The sequence below is a fragment of the Schistocerca piceifrons genome, chromosome 2 (assembly GCF_021461385.2).
Source record: "Schistocerca piceifrons isolate TAMUIC-IGC-003096 chromosome 2, iqSchPice1.1, whole genome shotgun sequence".
Classification (NCBI taxonomy): Eukaryota; Metazoa; Arthropoda; class Insecta; order Orthoptera; family Acrididae; genus Schistocerca; species Schistocerca piceifrons.
The window spans coordinates 253,519,449-253,538,585 of NC_060139.1; the positions used below are offsets into that span (position 1 = coordinate 253,519,449).

General features: G+C 36.1%; 1 protein-coding gene across 1 annotated transcript in view; it reads right to left on the reverse strand.

Moving 5' to 3' along the window:
- LOC124776559 (esterase E4-like) overlaps window positions 1-19,137 on the reverse strand; it is a 53,397-nt gene that overhangs the window by 13,351 nt on the left and 20,909 nt on the right. The window contains exons 2-7 of the mRNA XM_047251599.1: window positions 17,190-17,336; window positions 12,500-12,659; window positions 10,275-10,460; window positions 5,832-6,016; window positions 3,456-3,630; window positions 2,110-2,285 (exon numbers count right to left, since the gene is read on the reverse strand). Coding sequence (XP_047107555.1) covers window positions 2,110-2,285; window positions 3,456-3,630; window positions 5,832-6,016; window positions 10,275-10,460; window positions 12,500-12,659; window positions 17,190-17,336 — 1,029 coding nt within the window. The remainder of the gene's footprint in view (window positions 1-2,109; window positions 2,286-3,455; window positions 3,631-5,831; window positions 6,017-10,274; window positions 10,461-12,499; window positions 12,660-17,189; window positions 17,337-19,137) is intronic.

Genomic DNA, 19,137 nt, shown 5'->3' on the forward strand with positions numbered 1-19,137 from the left:
CTGCCCAGCATGATGTGCTTTAATTCAGTGACTGCTTCGCAGCCTGTGCCATTTGGATTCTTCCTACCAACACCAGATTTTCTGAATTTTGCAGGTGGGAACCCTCCCTACAACATATCCTTCATTACTGCAGCCCTCCTAGCCCCAACCTTAGCTAATCTGTATCCTCCCCCCTACCTACCCCCTTCTGTGTTTCCACTCCAGCACTATACACACCTTCTATCCCACCTGGCAGTGTTTTTCCCTTCTCTGCTTCTCTCTTCTCCCCTATCCATTTGCCCTTCCTTGTCCCCCAGCACAGCCTCTTGACTCTGCACTTAGCAACCATATCCTGCCCCACCATTGAAGTACATGCTCCCAAAGATAGCACGGCATCATCCCCTCATCGCTACCCTATTGTCCCAGCAAATTGCTGCTCACATCAGATGCATTTGCAGACTACAGTTGGGCCCCGGCATCCAGAGAAAGTAGTCATGCATTTGTGAGTTGTGTTTGTGTGAATGTGTGTGTGTGTGTTTTCCATTTTGAAAGAATGACACTTTTGTTTGAAAATGTAAAAGTTTAGCAGTCTTTTTTTATTGTGCCTGTCTGTGACTCAGTCTCTCCTCTGTGTGATGAGTAGCAATACATTATTTTCATATATTGTTGTTTTTCCATTGTGGGCTTTCCATTGTTTGAATGGAAGACAATACATAGATTTGCAGCAGTAGGCCACGGAGTGGTGACCCCAATAATGTCCAACCTTCATATTCTACATGATATTTTTACAGAAGCATGGCTAACAGACACAGATGGTGTGCAGCTGCTTTTCAGGGAGTAGCTTTCATTCAGAATATATGGCACCAGACAAACTGTCCAGACCAGCAGCATCATTTATTCCGTTGTTTGATATTCTAAGGAAAATGTTGGCAAAGATAAGGCCATTATGGTTGAACCTCCCCACACAGCCAAATACCAGATATATAATAGGTTTCCCCAAATGTGCCTGCCAACTGCCATCCATCTATTCTCAATTTGTAATACTTAAAACTCTTTTGATTTTTCAGTGCCTTCCACAGTACCTCGTCTTTCCTTCCCTTTCCACCCTGTTGTGTTCTCAGTTTTTCTGTCTGTCATAATTTGTTTTCGTAACTAAAAAATTTTCTTTATTTTTCTTAATTGACTCTCCTCCCCTCCTCTTCTGCACTTTTTGTTTAAAATATTCTGTTAATTTTTTGCCCCAATCTTTCCTTCTGCTCTGTGATTTCCTTTGAAGCTCAGCTATCATCTTACATTACATGCAGCCCATTATAAGTATTTTGGAATATAAATCTAAATTTGTAGTTTAGTAGAAGACATATTTAAGGGTGTCCATTAATTCTGCACAATTTATTTGATGATTGCCTTTGTATGCTTCATAAAGGTGCAAACGCACTTCATGATATCTTAGAACATCTGAATCTATCTGTCCTAATATAGACTCAATCACCAAACTTGTAAATGAGAGTTAGGCATTTTTCCTTAATATATGAGTTAGTAAAAAGAACAGATGACCCACTGGGAAATGAAGCATAATATATACACATGTCCAGTTTTTATGTTCCTGAAGAAACATGGCACATACATCTCTCTATGGGATAGGAATTCTGTTGTGGACACTTTAAAGGAATTTTCCATTTTTTCATATAAGTCAGTAAATGAAACCATGGAAGAATTAAATCAGAGGAGACAGATGGGGTCCGAAGTGCATTTTTACAAGTACTTAGTTCAAGTCCAATATAAAAACTTCTGCACCACCTCACATGGTAGAATCTTAAAAACACATTATAGTCTACTGTTACTTCTGGTTTGTTCACTGTGTACTATACCTTTCTTGTTAATTGGTTGCAACAGTTTTATTCTTGTACATCTATTTCACAACTTTATTTCCCTATGATGAAGAAACCCTAAAAAATAGACATTCTATTATTTTTGCTATTTTATGTATCTGTCTCACAGCACCAGCAGATGTCCTTCTGTCTCTCAGATTCAGTCGTTAATATTCAATTTTATTTTCATTTTGATTTCTTTAAACATAGTACCAACTTGACCTCTGCCACTTCTCATAATTAAATTTGCTGCATTACTTACTTGTCCAAGAGCAACTCCAGTCTCATTAGCTGTTTGTCTATCATTAAAGTAAAATTCCTTTACTTGCTGAATCAATTCTGCTAGCTCTGTAGCATTTCTGTCTTGGAAGAGACCAGTTAAAAGTGCTGTCACATAACTATCTACTGCGGACTGTGAAAAATTGCCTTCGAGAGTTTCTGAAATATTAAGAAGTACCATTACAATGACATAGTTGTTGCAATATCTATAGATGAACAAGAAAATAATTTTCAACTACCATTCTTTGTTTCTTTTTCTCTTTCTGGTTTTTTCTCTCTTTTAAACACATCTGCTCATCCACACCACACACACACACATACACACACATACACACACACATTGATATTTTCATAGTGGTGGACAGACTTAGAACTTACAAACAATATTGCTGCCTCGTTTAATGTACATGCATTAACATCACACGAAAAGCTTTTAGAAAATGTTACATATTCCTGAATTTTTGCAAAGCATGTACCTTCATATACTTTGAAGCATCTGGCTCCTAGTTGTATGCTGTATTTCATCTCCTCAGAATACTTATTGAAGGAGCTATATTAAGGCTGTGGGAGAAAATGCTTTTCTATTCAGTATGCTTTCCAGACAAACTTTTTCTCTTTGCAGAACTTAGAATAACACATTTGATTGTTTGTTATGATTTTGTCAAGAAATGTAATCACATAGGTCAGATAACATCTGGAAGGTAGATTCAAATTTAAGGCCCAGGAAGTAATTGGGTTTTGTCAAACCTGTAAGCAAGTGAGTTAACATGGTGGTGCAAGAACTTCTTTCCCGCTAGCTTCCATTGTGTGACACACAATGGTCAACTTTGACAGATTTCATTGGAATCCTTCTCAAAAGCTTAATTAGGCATAATCCATCATACCAAATTCCAGTTACTGCCCTCTTTTCTATAAGTATGGCTTTTCTGGTAAAGAAAGTGTTGTCCATACTCCCTGCCTCCTTCACCTTTGAGTATAGTGGTGGAATCTCTGACTCCTACTTTATCTTCGTGATGGATTGATACATCCATCTTTCATTAACAGATATATTGTTGAATACTGACTCTTACTTAAGCCAATCAAACAGAAATCAAAATAGGAGCATTCTGTTGCTTGCTTTGGTCTTTTCTATCCACTGACAGATATTTCAGATGGCTAATTGTTCAAACCCAAGATTAAATACCTGTGGTGGTTAAGGCATCAACCACCTCAGTCTCTACCCATAAAACTAATATTTTGGATGTAGCCATTTCCATGTGCATGGACTTAACATCTCTTCCACATATTTTTATACTTATGTGTAAGTGAACCATAATACAGATTACTAACGTATTGGCAGCCAGGTGAGTTCATCTTTGGTTGATCCACTTATCAAAGGAATTTGAGCAAAATTCCCTTTAAGAAGCTGTTCTGTGACATCAGCTGTTACAAATCTTTCAGCTCCATCTCCAAGATCTTGCTCAACAACATAACCAAATGCACTTGGGGTACTACTGTTCCATTGCTAGAAATACAAAACAGAATACTATAATTAATAGCTAATAATTTCAGTTGTTTAACTATTACTAAACAGTGCACTTGCAATGAGGGCTCAAATTTATGGCTCAGTTTCCAAGTGAGTAAGAGAGGCACTCCAAAATAAATGCACACCACTTTTTTTCAAAAATTTCAGCTTTTTGTTCTATGTTCTTGCTAATTACAGAGGTCATAGAAATATTTCTTGTGCTTGTATGCAAATTTATATCAACTCATTTCTGCATACCACACAGCTGTAGATGACTGCTTCATTTGATGTTTGTTTGAAGCAACATTCTGTGAGGGAGTTCCTGTGTTATGAGAATGAGACAGTGACAAATATTCACAAGACACTGAAGAAGATGTATGGGGATGTCACTGTTGATCACACTACAATTTCAGTAGCTGTTGGGCAAGCAGATTTTCTGTTGAAAGCAAGACACTCCAATACTTGAGACCTCCCACATGGCACCAGACTGAGCAATGCACAGACTCCTGACAGTGTACAGCTTATTCATAATGTGATTTTGACTGACAAATGCGTAACAGTGAGTGAACTGTCAATCCAAGTGGGAATAGGAGAAGCAATTGTGTGTCAAATATTGTGACACTTGAAGCTGAAAAAAGTTGGTGCCAGGTGGGTCCTGAGGATGTTCATAGATGTCCACAAAGAAACACAGAGGACAATATGCAGCAAATGCTTGGAACAGTGCAAGAATTCTTGAGATGACTTCCTTGTAAGAATTGTGATGGGATATGAAATGTGGTTGCATCACTGTGAACTGGTAACAAAATGGCAATCAATGGAATAGCATCATACAAACACACTGAAGAAGAAGAAATTCCAAACTGCACCATCAGCAGAAAAAGTAATGGCTACTGTGTTTGTTGATTCAGAATAAATGTTGCTTGTGGACATCTTGCTACAGAGAACTGCTATCAGTTCTGGCACATATGTGGCAACCCTTGAAAAACTATAAGTTCAAATATGATGTGTTTGACAATGTCAGAAGAAACACAATGTTTTCTGTTGCATAATAGTGTCTGATCAAACATCAGGGAGCAAACCACAGCTGAGATCACAAAGCTTGAGTGGGTGACATTGAAACAACCATTCCACAGCCCTGATCTGGTACCATGTGATTGCTACCTCTTTGTTAAATGGAAGGAGTCCTTTACAGAATGAGATTTGAAGATGATGATGCCCTCATGAAGGCCGATAAACAGTGGCTCAGAAGTGTTGGTCCTGAGTTCTGCTGTGCAGGTGTACAAACCTTAGTTCCATGATGGCATAAGAAGTTGACAGGGATGGAGATTATGTGAAAAAATGACACTTTGTCTCTGAATTGTATATCAACATACTGTAAAAATATCAAAGGCATGGAATATAAATTGGATGTTTAAAAAACACTGCATCTCTTTTGAAGCGGCCCTCATATGCAGGACAGGGTATATACTGAGTACAGAAAAAGTAAAGTCTGTGCCCTGCGCCCATGACAAGGCTATGGGCCAAACTGTAGGTAGAGTAAAGACTTTTGCCTCATCGACAGACCTGGAGCCATGAGGAGTGAGGAAAAAGCCCCACTGCTATTGGTTTAGCATATGTCACTATCTTCTTCACAGAAACATAATGACATAACATGTCCAAAATGTACATATTGGATGTGATTATTATTAGCACTGGACCGATTGATAATTTACACTAAATGAATCACACTTATCTCCACAGACACACTGTTGTGCTAGCAGTAATGAACATACAAAAAATACTAACTATAGTTTGTAAAGAAGTTACATGTAGTACATTAGACATCAGTCAAACGAAATACTAAGTAAGTTTTGATAATACATTTCTTATACTTTACATAAATGTATGGCCAAGTCCTAATGATTTATAACATCCATAATTTTGTAAGCTTCTGAAGGTGACATATTAAACTGTTGAAAGTGGTAAAGCAAAATAAAAATATCTCTGCAACTGATGACTGAATTTTATTCTGATAAATATACTACAGTTGCTGAGGAAATAAGAGCTACGAATAAAATTGTACTACATATATTATATAAAAAGCAGGTGGCATAATCCTCTGCAATCTGGAGTACTTTATCTGTTAATTGATATTAACAAATAACTGCCACCAACTTTTTCTTATGCATTTTTATCGAAACAACAAGTAATAAAGTGCTCACGTATAAAATTGCTGCTGATTCTGCAATTTCAAAAGCATCCTTTCCTTTCAGGCAGTTAATAATCTCTTCTGAAGTTGTATCAGTGCAGTTCACCAACCTTGCTTGCAGTCTGGCTTGCCCCAGTGGGTCAGTAATGCCTTTTGTCAAATCAGCACCACTCATTGCCATACCTCGGTGGAAAAGGCCTGGGGGGAAAAACAAGAAGTATGTAGATAGTTGCTACCTGCAGCCAATGGTTTTCATTTTAGAAACCACAATTTTACATTTCTCACACAGTGAACTGCAAGTCTGTATAATCAAGGACAGTCAATAAGGATTCATATTCAGAGTAGGTTAAAATATAGGTTCTGCAATTGCTCTGGTAACATCCCTATATTTTCTGCTTGATGAAATTTGTTTTTGGACAACAATCATCTATTAAATTACAAATTTATTTCAAAAGGAATGTTTTCCAGTTTGTTATTATTCAGATAGCAATTCATCTTTAACTGATTCCTATGGTGCAGTTGGCTTTATAAAGGAAAATTTTGACTTCATTTGCTCAAACATTGACCTATATTGGGTTAAAGTAATATCTATCCTAATTACAGAAATGTGTTTTATTCCATCTACTATGTAAAAATTTGGAAAATAATTTAATTTAAAGAGAATACCATATACGTCAAAGTACAACAATTACTAATGCTCATATTGCTTTCTAAAAAGTAAGACCTGATAAGAAATATTTAAAAATGTACTTGAATTACTGAGTAATACAATGCAATGTGGGTTAATTATATCATGTTATTAACTGAAAATACATTCACATAAACTGTATGAAATATGTTCATTTATATAACTTTGAAGTATTGGTGTAAATAAACTCCATCTTAGACCATATATAGAACTATGAAACAAAGTAGAGTGGAAACTGTATGGTATTCATAGAAGCAACAAGTAAAATGCTCTATACGTAATTGGGGCATAATAGCATTTTTAACTAGGAATTGTGAATTCTATTCAGCAAACTGTCATTTGTTAAGGATTATTAAAATTATTTACAATGTTTGTGGTTAAAATACTGCATAAGAATAGCATGACAGTAAATATCTTTGTTTGACCTGCAGTGGTTTCAGTGTATTAGGTTTTGGACAATCATCACTGATCCACTCATTAGTGAATAAATGCTAGTAAAAGGAAAAGGTTACCTAATGTGTGCTTTTACATTTATGAAAACCTTTATTGTGAAATGTGACATATACTTAATTGTCAAAATTCTAGCACTAATCAAATAATGAAGTTTAGAACATGATTAGGTCAGAATATTAAAATGTCATTTATGTATGCTAACCCAGAGTGAGCAGAATATTTTAGTCAAATTGATTAGCACAACTATGTATGACATAACAACAAAAATGATCTGTAGCAAAGGAAAATGTCATATGACATCAAGTATACCAAATTTTTTCCATAAAATTTCAAGCAGCAAGTTATTGACATCTGGCAGTTAACCCAAAATTTTATGGAACAATTCATATAACAGTTTTAAATGTCACCTTTAAAATCATTGCATTCTAATAATTTACTAACATACAAAATTTGTGCTAGACTTTTCCTTTCAGAGTTCTACATTACCACATTAGTAAGGAATCTTCTGCTTGTATTTAGCCCCAGAGATAGCCGAGTTTGCCACTTGGTATCTTGCACCATATACAGTGGTATAGGTTACATGTCTCTCAGGCAGTCATGTGTCTGGCTTCTAATTAATTCATCTGATTTCAGTAGAAGGGAATTGATGGATATTATAGATATAACTTTAAAAACATCCTTTTATGTCCATTACTTTTTATCCTATCATATTTGTTGAAGTGCAGGATTAAAATATTTTAAACAATTCAGGAAGTATTTCTGTAACATCACCCTTTTTAGTGATCTACATTATAACTTTTGCTTTTATGAAGATATTCATTGGTTAACTGCATAAGATTTCCAGCTTATTATTATAATCATATATTTCTATTTAAAAGGTTCCAAGGTACTTTCTCCTTCAGAAATCATTTTACAGTGTCAATGGGGAAATAGTACAGCCAACCAGCTGCAAATAATTTTTAATACATAGACCTAGGTTTTGACACCTCTAAGTATGTCTTCATCTGAATGGAATTTTAACACACATAAAGTTACATTGTGAGCAGGCAATAGTCAAAATTATAAGCAGACATGCTCAAATCAAAAATGAAAAATGTTCCAGCATTTGGTACGTATACCCTGTAATGAAGAACATTAAAGTCTGATGTTCATTACAAGTTAAACATACCAAACGCTTGTAATGTTGACTATTGCATTTGTAACTTAACAGTTGTTCAAATTTCATTCTGACAAAGACATCCTTACAGGTGTCAAAACCTAGGTCAATGAATTAAAAATTTGTTGAAACCAGTTGGCTGTTTTATTTCTCCATTGAAACTTGTATACAGTTGCTGAGAGATAGCCATGTTCAAAACTGTAATTTTACAGTGTGTTTATCTGTCTTAACAGTGATGACTAAACTCCAACTTGCCACTGGCTCTCCTCCATTCTTTCAAATTATACAGCTTTGTGTTGTTCTGTGAGGCATTATCCAGGTTTCAGTCTAGAACATAATTTTAGCTTCTCAGATACAATCAACACAGTGTATGTTCCTCACAGAAAAATAATTAATTAATTTGAAGAGTAAAGATAACAACTCACTGAACAGTATTATTCAGTAAGTTGATACTTTCACTTCTTAAATCATTTACATTATTTCACAACTCTCCAATACCACGGTAAATGACTGGGATATATTAATTATCTATTGGAATATTTTCATATCCTTGAAAAAGAGAACCAGTACTAATAAAAATATTCCATATTATTGCTTGCATACTCAAATAACACATAGACCCAAATCAGGTACCTATCTCTCTCAGTTGAAGTACAATGCAGTGATAGTATATGGTACAAATAAAAACCAAAAATGACTATAATTTCATGTGATATATTGAGAATGTAATCATTATACAATTCCTCAAGTAGTTGTAATGCTGAAGTTGAATATTTCTTGCAGACTCCAAAACTAATCAAAATGGAAAGTTCTGGTATAATGTAAATACTTAAGGAGTAAAGGAGACCACTAACTGAAAAGTAGGATCATAAAATCATCAACAGGCACACACAAAAAAGAAAGAAAACTTGAAGGCTTTTGAATGAATCCATTTTTGTGCTAGAGTACAAATACCCACACAAAACACACACACACAGAGCTATGCCAGTGTTGTTGATCACAAACCTGCATAAAACACACTATGTGTGTGTATGTGTTATGTATTTGTACTCTAGCTCGAGAAAAGATTCATTCCAAAAGCTAGCAAGTCTTCTTTCTTTTTTGTGTATGCCTGTCAATGACAACACTTCTGCTTTTAATGTCTAAAGATTCCAAGTCTAGTTTAGGAAACCCCAGAAAAAGAAGCAGCCTCCTTCTGCTGCAGATAGTCAGCTGTGTGTGTGTGTGTGTGTGTGTGTGTGTGTGTGTGTGTGTGTGTGTGTGTGTGTGTGCCTGCATGCACGTGCGTCTGCATGCGTGTGTGCGTGCAGGCACATGACTGTTTGTGTCAGCATGCAACTGTCTTAAACAAGCATCTGCCATTTGATGTCGGAAAATCTGACATAATTTACAAACAGGAGCTTAACATGTTATGACTTTTCAATAAAAGAAGATTAGGATTTACTGCTACATTGATGGCGACTTCATTAGAGATCAGTCACATGTTCATAATAGGGAATTGCGGGGGAGGACATTGACTATGTCCTTTTTGAAGGAACCAATCTGGAATTTAGGGAAAATCTAGATTTGCATAGCTGGACAGGCAATTGAACCACCAACCTTCTAAATATTAGTCCAGTTTCTTATCACTGTCACCTTGCTCAGTATAATTTTACAATGTTCTTGAATATAAATAACATGTCAGTTCCAACTTAAATCTGCTAGCACATTATTATAATTTTTCACATGCATAAACCAAACAATTGTAAACCATGTAAAAATAAGATCTCTCTTTAAAAAAGTTCATCTTGTATTGCAGTTTCTTGCCTACCAGTTCTTGTCAATTTGAGTTTTATTTTTCATTGTATATATAAAAAAGTTATGTTAACAGTGAAGTACAATGAAAAAGATAGATTACTGCTCACTGTAAAGATGAAATGTTCAGTTCCAGACAGCCACAATCAAAAACTGTTACACATTTAGCTTTTGGTGTGACAAAAAGCTAAATGTGACCAAAAGCTAAATGTGCAACAGTCTTCTTATGATGTCTGTCTGCAATTCAATGTATAATCTTTACGGTGAGTAGCAACCTAACCTTTTCATAATACTGTTTATATTACCTGCACAATTTCCAGTCACACTGTACTTTAGGTGGATATTAGTGTGAAACTTTGACATACCTCTGGACATTGGAGACAGCATATGCAAATACACACTGATGGACCCAGCACTATAGCCAGCAATAGTTACACTGCCTGGGTCACCTCCAAATAAAGCAATGTTTTGCTGCACCCATCGAAAAGCCATCACTTGATCCTTGAATCCATTATTTCCAGGAAGAACTGAATCTCCGGTGCTCAGGAATCCTGTGACATAACCAAATATACAGGTTTACATTTTATAACTGAAGCTGCATAGCATAAATAAAAATATGGTTTATTGTCTGACAATGCATAGGTTATGTTGTATGTTTTAGTGTAACAAATTTCACAGTATTTAAATTAATATTTTTATCTTCTGGATCATCAGATTGGAGGCAATAATAGCAGCAGGGTACATATCCAGAACTGAAAGATGATTGGTTATCTTGTCACTTTCTCCTAGATTTACATCTACAGCTACTCATTTACCTACACATGTGCTCTGCACACCCCTGTAAAGTGCAGGGCAGAGGCATTTAGCATGATATCACATGTTAGGTTTTCTTCCTGTTCCAATAGCATATGGAGCACAGCTAAAAGGACTACTGAAATGCCTTTGTGATTAATTTTGTCTTTACTGTTTCTATTTTTTACAGTGTTATAATGGTTTTTGTGTTACCATATTCATAAAAGTTATACTTATAATGCCCTACTATCTGTATATGACTACACACTAATCATTCACAGTTTTAACAAATAGAGAGATAAGAAGGTAAAATATCTACAGCTACTAAAGGGACTCCTAAGATCACAAAAATATTTCATGATTTATCATAAAAATAATTATAATTCTCCTCTCTGCATAAAATTTAAAAAAACGAATTGATCCTCTAATTTCTGTTCTCATTTTTCTGTTTAGTTTTATTCCTCAGGTAAGAGCTTGACAGATGAGAAATTATTCTGGAATACGTGGTTGCTTTGTATTGTTCACAGACCTCTCCTGTGCCATTCTCTTAATTTCAGAGTATCACTTACACTCAGTGGTATAAATAATTTCTGTGATATATTCCAACCTTTCTCTTCTCTTACATCCCTGATGTCTTAAAACATGTCCTAGCATATTGTCCCATCTACTATTCAGTGCTTTCCACATGTTCTGTTCACCGCCAATTTTGCAGAGGACCTCCCTAATTATTATCTTATCAGTCCACTGAATTAACAGAATTCTTTCCTTAATTCTCAAATTAAGGCCTATGTTTCATACTATTAGACTTATTTTAGTAAGAAATGCACTCGTTGCCTATTTTACTTTGCTCTAATATCCTTCTTGCTGAATCTGTAAAGCCTTATTTTGCTTCTAAGGTAGCAGTACTCCACGTCCTTTAATATGTGATCCCTAAGTCTGATGTTAAATTCATCACTAATCCTACTTCTGCTAATTTTCAATCCTTTCAGTTTTCTTTTGTTTATTCTCCATCCATATTTTGTGCATTCTAGATTGTTCATACCATTCAGCAAGTCCTGTAATTCTTCCTCACTTTCATCAGTGAATCTTACCATTGATACCCTTTCACCTGAATCAGTCATTCCTTCTCATCCTGTCTGGTAAGTCTCCACTGACCTAGTGTTTGGGTGACTTCTGAACTTACCCCTTTCCCTGAACCCCTCCAGTCCTTTTCCTTCACCCATTTTCCTTCCCCTTTGGCTCCTCTGCCAGACAGTGGAGCCACTGGCTCCAAAAGCTTGCAAAAATTTAAATCATTTTGTGTTTGTGTTTCCCTGCCATTGGTTGGTGAGTAGATTTTTTGTCCATCTGTTTATATTATATTACCAATAATTGATTATTGTTGTTATGTTCATTGTCATCAGTTCTTTATGTATTTAAAAACTTTTTTGGCTGGATAGTTGTTTCATAAGCTGTCAGCCCACCATTTCTCAGGAATTGAAATAACAATGAAAAAAGTTTGTTCTGTAGAACAAAATTCATAACTATAAACAAAATTTTACTTAGTGGCTTATGATACATCATATAATCAGCACAAATTATGTTAATATACAAAAAAACAATTAAAATGCACCAAAATCAGATTTCCGTCTCATGTTCAATGAGTTTCTTTCAACGAGAGGTGTTGGTGTGTGAAATAAAGGAAGACTTTGCATATATGTATGTATGTACATATGTTTGTATGTGTGTTTACATGTAAGGAATCATTTGTGTACATTTGTGTATAAGTGTATTCATTTGGTGTTTTGGGCCAACATACCTAAAGCTCCAAGCCTGTAGTTGAGAGTCACCAGAACTATGTCCTCATCCATCAAATACTGGGGACCAAACAAGTCACTAGATCCTCTAAAAAGGTAAAGAGCACCAGGATGAAGGAAGATCATCACTGGCCTCCTTGGGTTTCCTCTTCTGTCTGGCAACTGTCATCAGAAAACAAATGTCAAACTGTATGATTCTCTAAGTATACACTTTAGATCAATAATAATTCTAAGTGTGAGCAAAGATTGGGAAGTAATGTACAATATTTTTATTACCAAAAAGTTTAATGGGTAACAAAACAAAAGAAATCATAAACGAACTTACATCTTTTACCTACTTTTCTACAAAGTCACCAATGTTCTCAACACATTTCTCCCACTGTGGTACCAGTTTCAATATGCTCGTTTGTAGAAGTCTGGTTGGAGTATAGCCATCTGTGGGCTGCTGATTTCACTTACACATCTGTCACAAAGCATTGGGACCAAACAAACGAAAGTCCAACAGTGCAAGGTCCAGACTGCATGGTGGATGCTGGAGCACTTCTCACCCAAATCGGGCAACTTTCTCACAAACAGGAGCAGAAACATGGGGGCAAGCATTGTTATGAAGAAGTATGACACCATCAGTATTAATGTTGTGACATTTGTCACGAAGGACACAACGCAACTTAACCAAAGTTTTAATGCAGGCTGCAGTATTCACAGTGGTCCTGTGTTCAGCAAAGTCCACCAGTAATACAATGTGCATATCCCAGAACTCTGTCACAAGCGCTTTCCTAGCAGACTAAGTCACTCTGAATTTTGTGTATACTAGGGAACCAGCAAGTTTTCACTCCATAGAAGCCTCTTTGGCTTTGGGCATGGTAGTGGTATGCCCACGAGTCAACACCAGTGACGATTCCTTTCAGAAAGTCATGCCGTTCTAGGGTGTAACACTTTAAGTGTTCCAAGCTTGTTATCATTTGCTGTCCCTTGTGGTTGTCTTTCAGATTCTTAGGCACCCAGTAAGCACAAACTTTACAAAATTTCAGTGTGTCATGAACAATATCATATACCACACCATAGAAAATGTTGAACTGCTGTGATAATGTTTAGATTTGTACACAGCATTCATTCAAAATTACTGCCTCAATGGCTCCAACATTCTCTGGGGTAGCAGCTGTTACTGGCCACTCGAAGTGTGACAGATCACTAAAGTTCACATTCCCTTCTTGGAAGAATGCACATCACCTGGAGACATTGCTATGGTTCATCCAGTTGCCCCTATACATTCCACACATGTCCTTATGAATTTCACTTGGTTTATTCCCTTTGGCCCACAAATATCGAATTACACTTTGCTGCTCTTCACAAGTTGATGACAGCAACATGCATTCTTGTTTATTTTGTAGTTCAGTTTTCTCTTGCTAGTGCTCCACATGAAAACAAAATACCCTTTGTAGCACAGACTTCAAACTACATCATCATGAAATTTCAACATTCCATTTGCAGTACCAGGGGAGAAAAAATTTCTTGTGCTCTACTTTCTGATCCTCGTGCATGTGTAGCATGAGAAGGTCTTCAGCAGTAATGTCCATGATTGGTGTGGTTGAAGCTGTTCTCTACTTGCTCTCTCTCAGTACATGTAGTATATTTATTACTAAAGACAGTTATTTACATAAGTACAGTTTTCTTCATGTATGATTAGTTCTATGTTTTCCTATCTTGTGTGATAATACTAATGACACTAATATTTCATAGATTAAAATGACTTCATAACTGAAGTAATAGCTTTCATAAATATGAATCATACATGTACTATTAAATTGCATTGGACAAAAACTGATTATAGTAAGAGATTGTAATTACAGTTTCTTAATTTAAAAAAAAAATTGCAATAAAAGACTGAAACATCACACACCAGGTTATCAGGTCTGCCATAAAGGCTGTTGATCTCTTTCAATTTTTGTAACTAAATGCATTCTGTTAACATTTAATTTCTTTAAGTTTTAGAAAAATAAAATGACTTTTACAAGAAAATTGTCTGGTGTAAAAACAAGCTCCCTATATCTGTTTAGTGTCCTCTGGAAACATAGTATTTCTACCTTTTAACTTCTGCAGAGCAGATTGTAAAAATAATTATTAAAGTTGAATAAAAAAGGTCAAAACAGCACTAATGTTAGTCCCACTCATGTGTTTTTACCACAAATAGTGTAGACTGTTTCTCATGGAATGCTGCAGCATAGCCTTCAGTGTTATCAATAGTGGTAGTGCAGAATATGTGTGGAAGTTTTTCTGCTATAAAATCTACAACAAATGTCTGCTAGCGATTAAGTATCAGTCTGGAGATGTAATGATATTTTGCCAGATGTTCATCAAACTAGACCTGAACGATCAAGTTGTCTCAGACTATTGTCATCCTAGAAGTTAATACCTTTGCTAATTACATCTGTACCAAAGGATTTACTTGCAGAAAAAGGAAAGAATGGGTAGAGCTTAACACCTCAACATTCAGTGACAGGGTAGTAGGAGACAGGCAGTTCCATACACAAGCTGAGATGATTCATGCTATTGACTCACTGTTAGAAACAAGACAATGAATGAGTCACTGAAGAACATTACACCGTTACAGTCCTAACTGGCCTATATACGTATTCACAGCAGCATTTGTGTCATGCTAAGACATTATTGACTGTGGTATTAATAGATTGTCATTTGGTAGCAAATGATAAGTTTATCCAGTTCACTAGGACTGTGATGAAAAACATATTTTTTCCCAATAAGTTTATTAATCACTTAGACTGCAATATCTTATATCATTAGGTGGTTACCTAGGTCTAGCCATCTTCAGCTCTGTAATTTTATAACTTATTAGGTTGGCGTATAAGTTTGTAGCATTTTTGTTTTGGGTGTTGGTATTTTGTTTGCTATGGGTTTATTAACTGATTGTCTAATTTATAATTCACTATAGCAGTTTTAGTTCACATATTGTTATTTTGCCATTTCAGCATAGTGAGTGGAGCCGTGAATGCTAGGAAATGGTATGCCAAGAAGAGAAATCAGAATATTTTTGACATATTCTTCTGTTTGAGTCCAGTAGAGGGGTAACAACAGCAGAGGAGGCAGCCAGAAACATTTGTGCCTTGCATGGGGATAATGGCATTTGACAGAGCATAGTGAGAAAATGATTCAATTTTAAGGAACAGCATTTTGACATTAGTGACTCTTCAAGTTCAGGAGGCTTCTGGGGTTTGACAACAATCATTTAAGCATATTAATCCACAATGATCCATGTCAGCGTACTCAAGAACTGGCAGATGGAATGAACTGTAATCATTTTAACATCATGTGACATTTTCATACACTGGGGAAGGTTCAAACTTTGGGTGTATGTCTCCTGCAGGCTCTAAGCCAATATAACACAAATCAGTGGATTGCCATATGAGCATCTCTGCTTGCTCATCATGAATTGGCTCATGTACAACACTGGCAATTCCTACTCTGTATCATTACTGGTGAGAAGAAATGGTGTCTTTATGCTAAGATAGGGTAACAAAAGGAATGGTTGAGCCAAAATAATGCAGAAACTGCCCATACAAAGACCTGCATGCATCCACAAGAGATAAGGTCATGCACCTCATGGAACAGTGATGGTGTGGTGTACTACGAATTGCTTCCCCAAGGTATAATGCTCAATGCCGAGATTTATTGTCAACAGGTGAGATGTCTTGCAGATGCAATCCAACAACAGTGACCAGGAAGACTATGTGAAGTGATGCTATTCCAAAATAAAGACTGCCCACATTATGTTAGACTGACGAAAAACACTATGCAGGAGTGGGGTGGCGAAGTCATTCCACATCCACCTTATTCCCCTGATTTTGTGCCCTCAAATTTTCATCATTTCCACTCTCTATTGAACAACTGTCAAGGAAATTCCTTTCCAGATGAAAATGCACTCTGAACAAGGCTTGACGAGTTCTTCGGCTCAAAACGACATGATTTCTACAGTCACAGAATTGAAAAGTTTTCCCTGCATTGGAAGACTGTTGTAAATAGTGAAGGAGAATATATTACTCATGACTAAAGTCTCTGTTATGTGTATCTGTTGTGTTTATTAAACTTAGAGAAAAATACTACGAATTTATGCACCAACCAAAAACAAGTGCAATGCATCACTGAAGCATTATTACACATGCTCCATCAATTTCATAACAAGTATTGTGATGTTACAATGTAGATGGCTAATAAAGTTGTTAAGAACACTTAAAAAGCCATTAACTTCCACCCTTTGAAAGTCAGAAGGGTGTCTCATTCTGGTTCATTTCTGAATTATCAGTTACTTGAATGAAGAAATAACAATACACCTAATATATTGCAGAATTACTTACTGCATAAAATAACAAATTACTGTGTCAGTGAATAAAATATTTGTATTACCTACAATGAAGATGCCTATCACTAGGAAGAAAGAGTTACATTTATATTGGCAGCCATTTGTATGTCTTCAGTATGACTTAAACTAGTTGCCCCAGTATCTAGGTAGTGATGTCTATATGCATGCTCCACTCTAATTAGGACACATCATTTGACAATATGTATCTGAATAAACAAAACAATAAAAATGTATCAACAAGCAAATTTTTAACTAATGATTCAGATTCAAATACTTAGATACAGAGGTCACTTCTTAAAAGGCACTATTTTACTTACTTTTGTTGTGTACACATTGAGAAACAAACAGTCTTCAGAAGTTGCATTAGTATTTAGTTCTCGTATTGAAGGACAAAATGCTCCATCCTTTGTAGCATCCACAATACTACGTGAAGAGGTGGCAGAGGTTGATACTGGCACTGGCGGCTGAAAAATTGACTTTTTCTTAAGGAACTGCATTTTTGCTTACTTATTTAAAATGTATCTTAGTGTTAAGACAACCCTTGCTCAAGATTAATTATCCAAGTTTGTGACTATAAATTTAAATTTCCTGGATAACCATTTCTTTTCTGACAACATTGGGAAGGTTTGGAAGATGTCTGGTTCTGTTTTATGATTAAGCCTACAACATATACCAGTAAACAATCATGAATGTCTGTGGGGGTTAATTATCAGTTCAGAATGGTTAAAGTAGCTGAACTGCTATTTATTTCTACATGATGATTCAAATTGTCTTCTCCTCCCAAATCCACAAAGACTACCCAGGGAAAGGTAGAAACCATTCTAGCTCTGTCTATGTATTACAAAAAACTCAAAAAGGAAATACGAACCTGTCTCGTGTAAAATATACTCTCACAGCTGAGTACATTATTGGTAGTATGTACCAACTATAAAGTGGTAAAATTAGTATGTTAGGTGATTAATAAACACGTCTTTTCAATAGTTTAGTTTTATTGTGTAAGAAATTTTCATTCCCTGCACCAATTCTCTTTCTGTGAACCTGTTAAGATGAGGTCCCTCTCTGGGTACACTCTTGTTCACTGCAATGGAGAAGAGGGGGAAGGCATAGCACATGTGATAGGAAAACTATTCAAAGTTGTACTGTGAGCAATGGAGAGATAATGGAGCAGGGAACAAACTGGAGAGGAAGATTTAACCATTATCATAATCAGCATTACAATCACCATGTATGTACACTAGGCAGCCACCTTTGGTGCTGCAATTTTGAGGAGGAGAGGGGGCATAACTCTAGAAAATTTCCACGAACTCAATTTATTAGTGTATGATGTTAGCAGTTTAGGTTTGGTCAGTATGATGCAAGTGTATTTCCTCTTGTGGCCATGCATGCATCAGTCAAGTGCAGCCATTCCTACTGGCCTAGGAAAATGTTTCAAACACAACATCAAAAAATATTGTGAGCATCTTAAATGTTTTGAGTAAAGCCACCCTCAATCTGAAGGTTGGTTTGAACACTGTATCTCTACAAGAGACAGTATGCCCTCACCTTTCTCCAAACCTTGAACCAGTTCATCCAGCCAGTTATCTATGCCTACATCTATACTCTGCAAATCACCTTGAGGTGCACGGCAGAGGATACATCCCATTTTACCAGTTATTAGGGATTCTTCCCATTCCATTCACATATGGACTGTGGGAAGAATGATTGTCTGAATGCCTCTGTGCGTGCAGTTATTATTCTGATCTTGTTCTCATGATCCCTATGTGAGCAACACATAGCGAATTGTAGTATATTCATAGAGTCTTCATTTAAAGCTGGTTTTTGAAATTTGTCAGTAGACTTTTTTAGGATGGTTTAAATCTGTCCTCTAATAGACTTTCTCAGAATAGTTTACATCTGTCTTCATGAGTCTTCAAGTTCATTATCAGTATCTCTGTGATACTTTCCCATGGATTAAACAAACCTGTGACCATTTGCACTGCTCTTCACTGCATATGTTCAATACCCCCTGTTAGTCCTATCTGTTTCAGGCCCCACACACTTGAGCAGTAGTCTAGGTTGGGTTGCACGAGTGATTTGTAAGCTGTCTCCTTTGTAGACTGATTGCACTTCGCCAGTATTTTGCCGATAAACCAAAGTCTACTACCTGCTTTACCCATGACTGAGCCTATGTGATCATTCCATTTTATATCCCTACAAAGTGTTACAACCAGGTATTTGTAGAAGTTGGCCAATTCCAACAGTGACTCATTGATATTATAGTCAGAG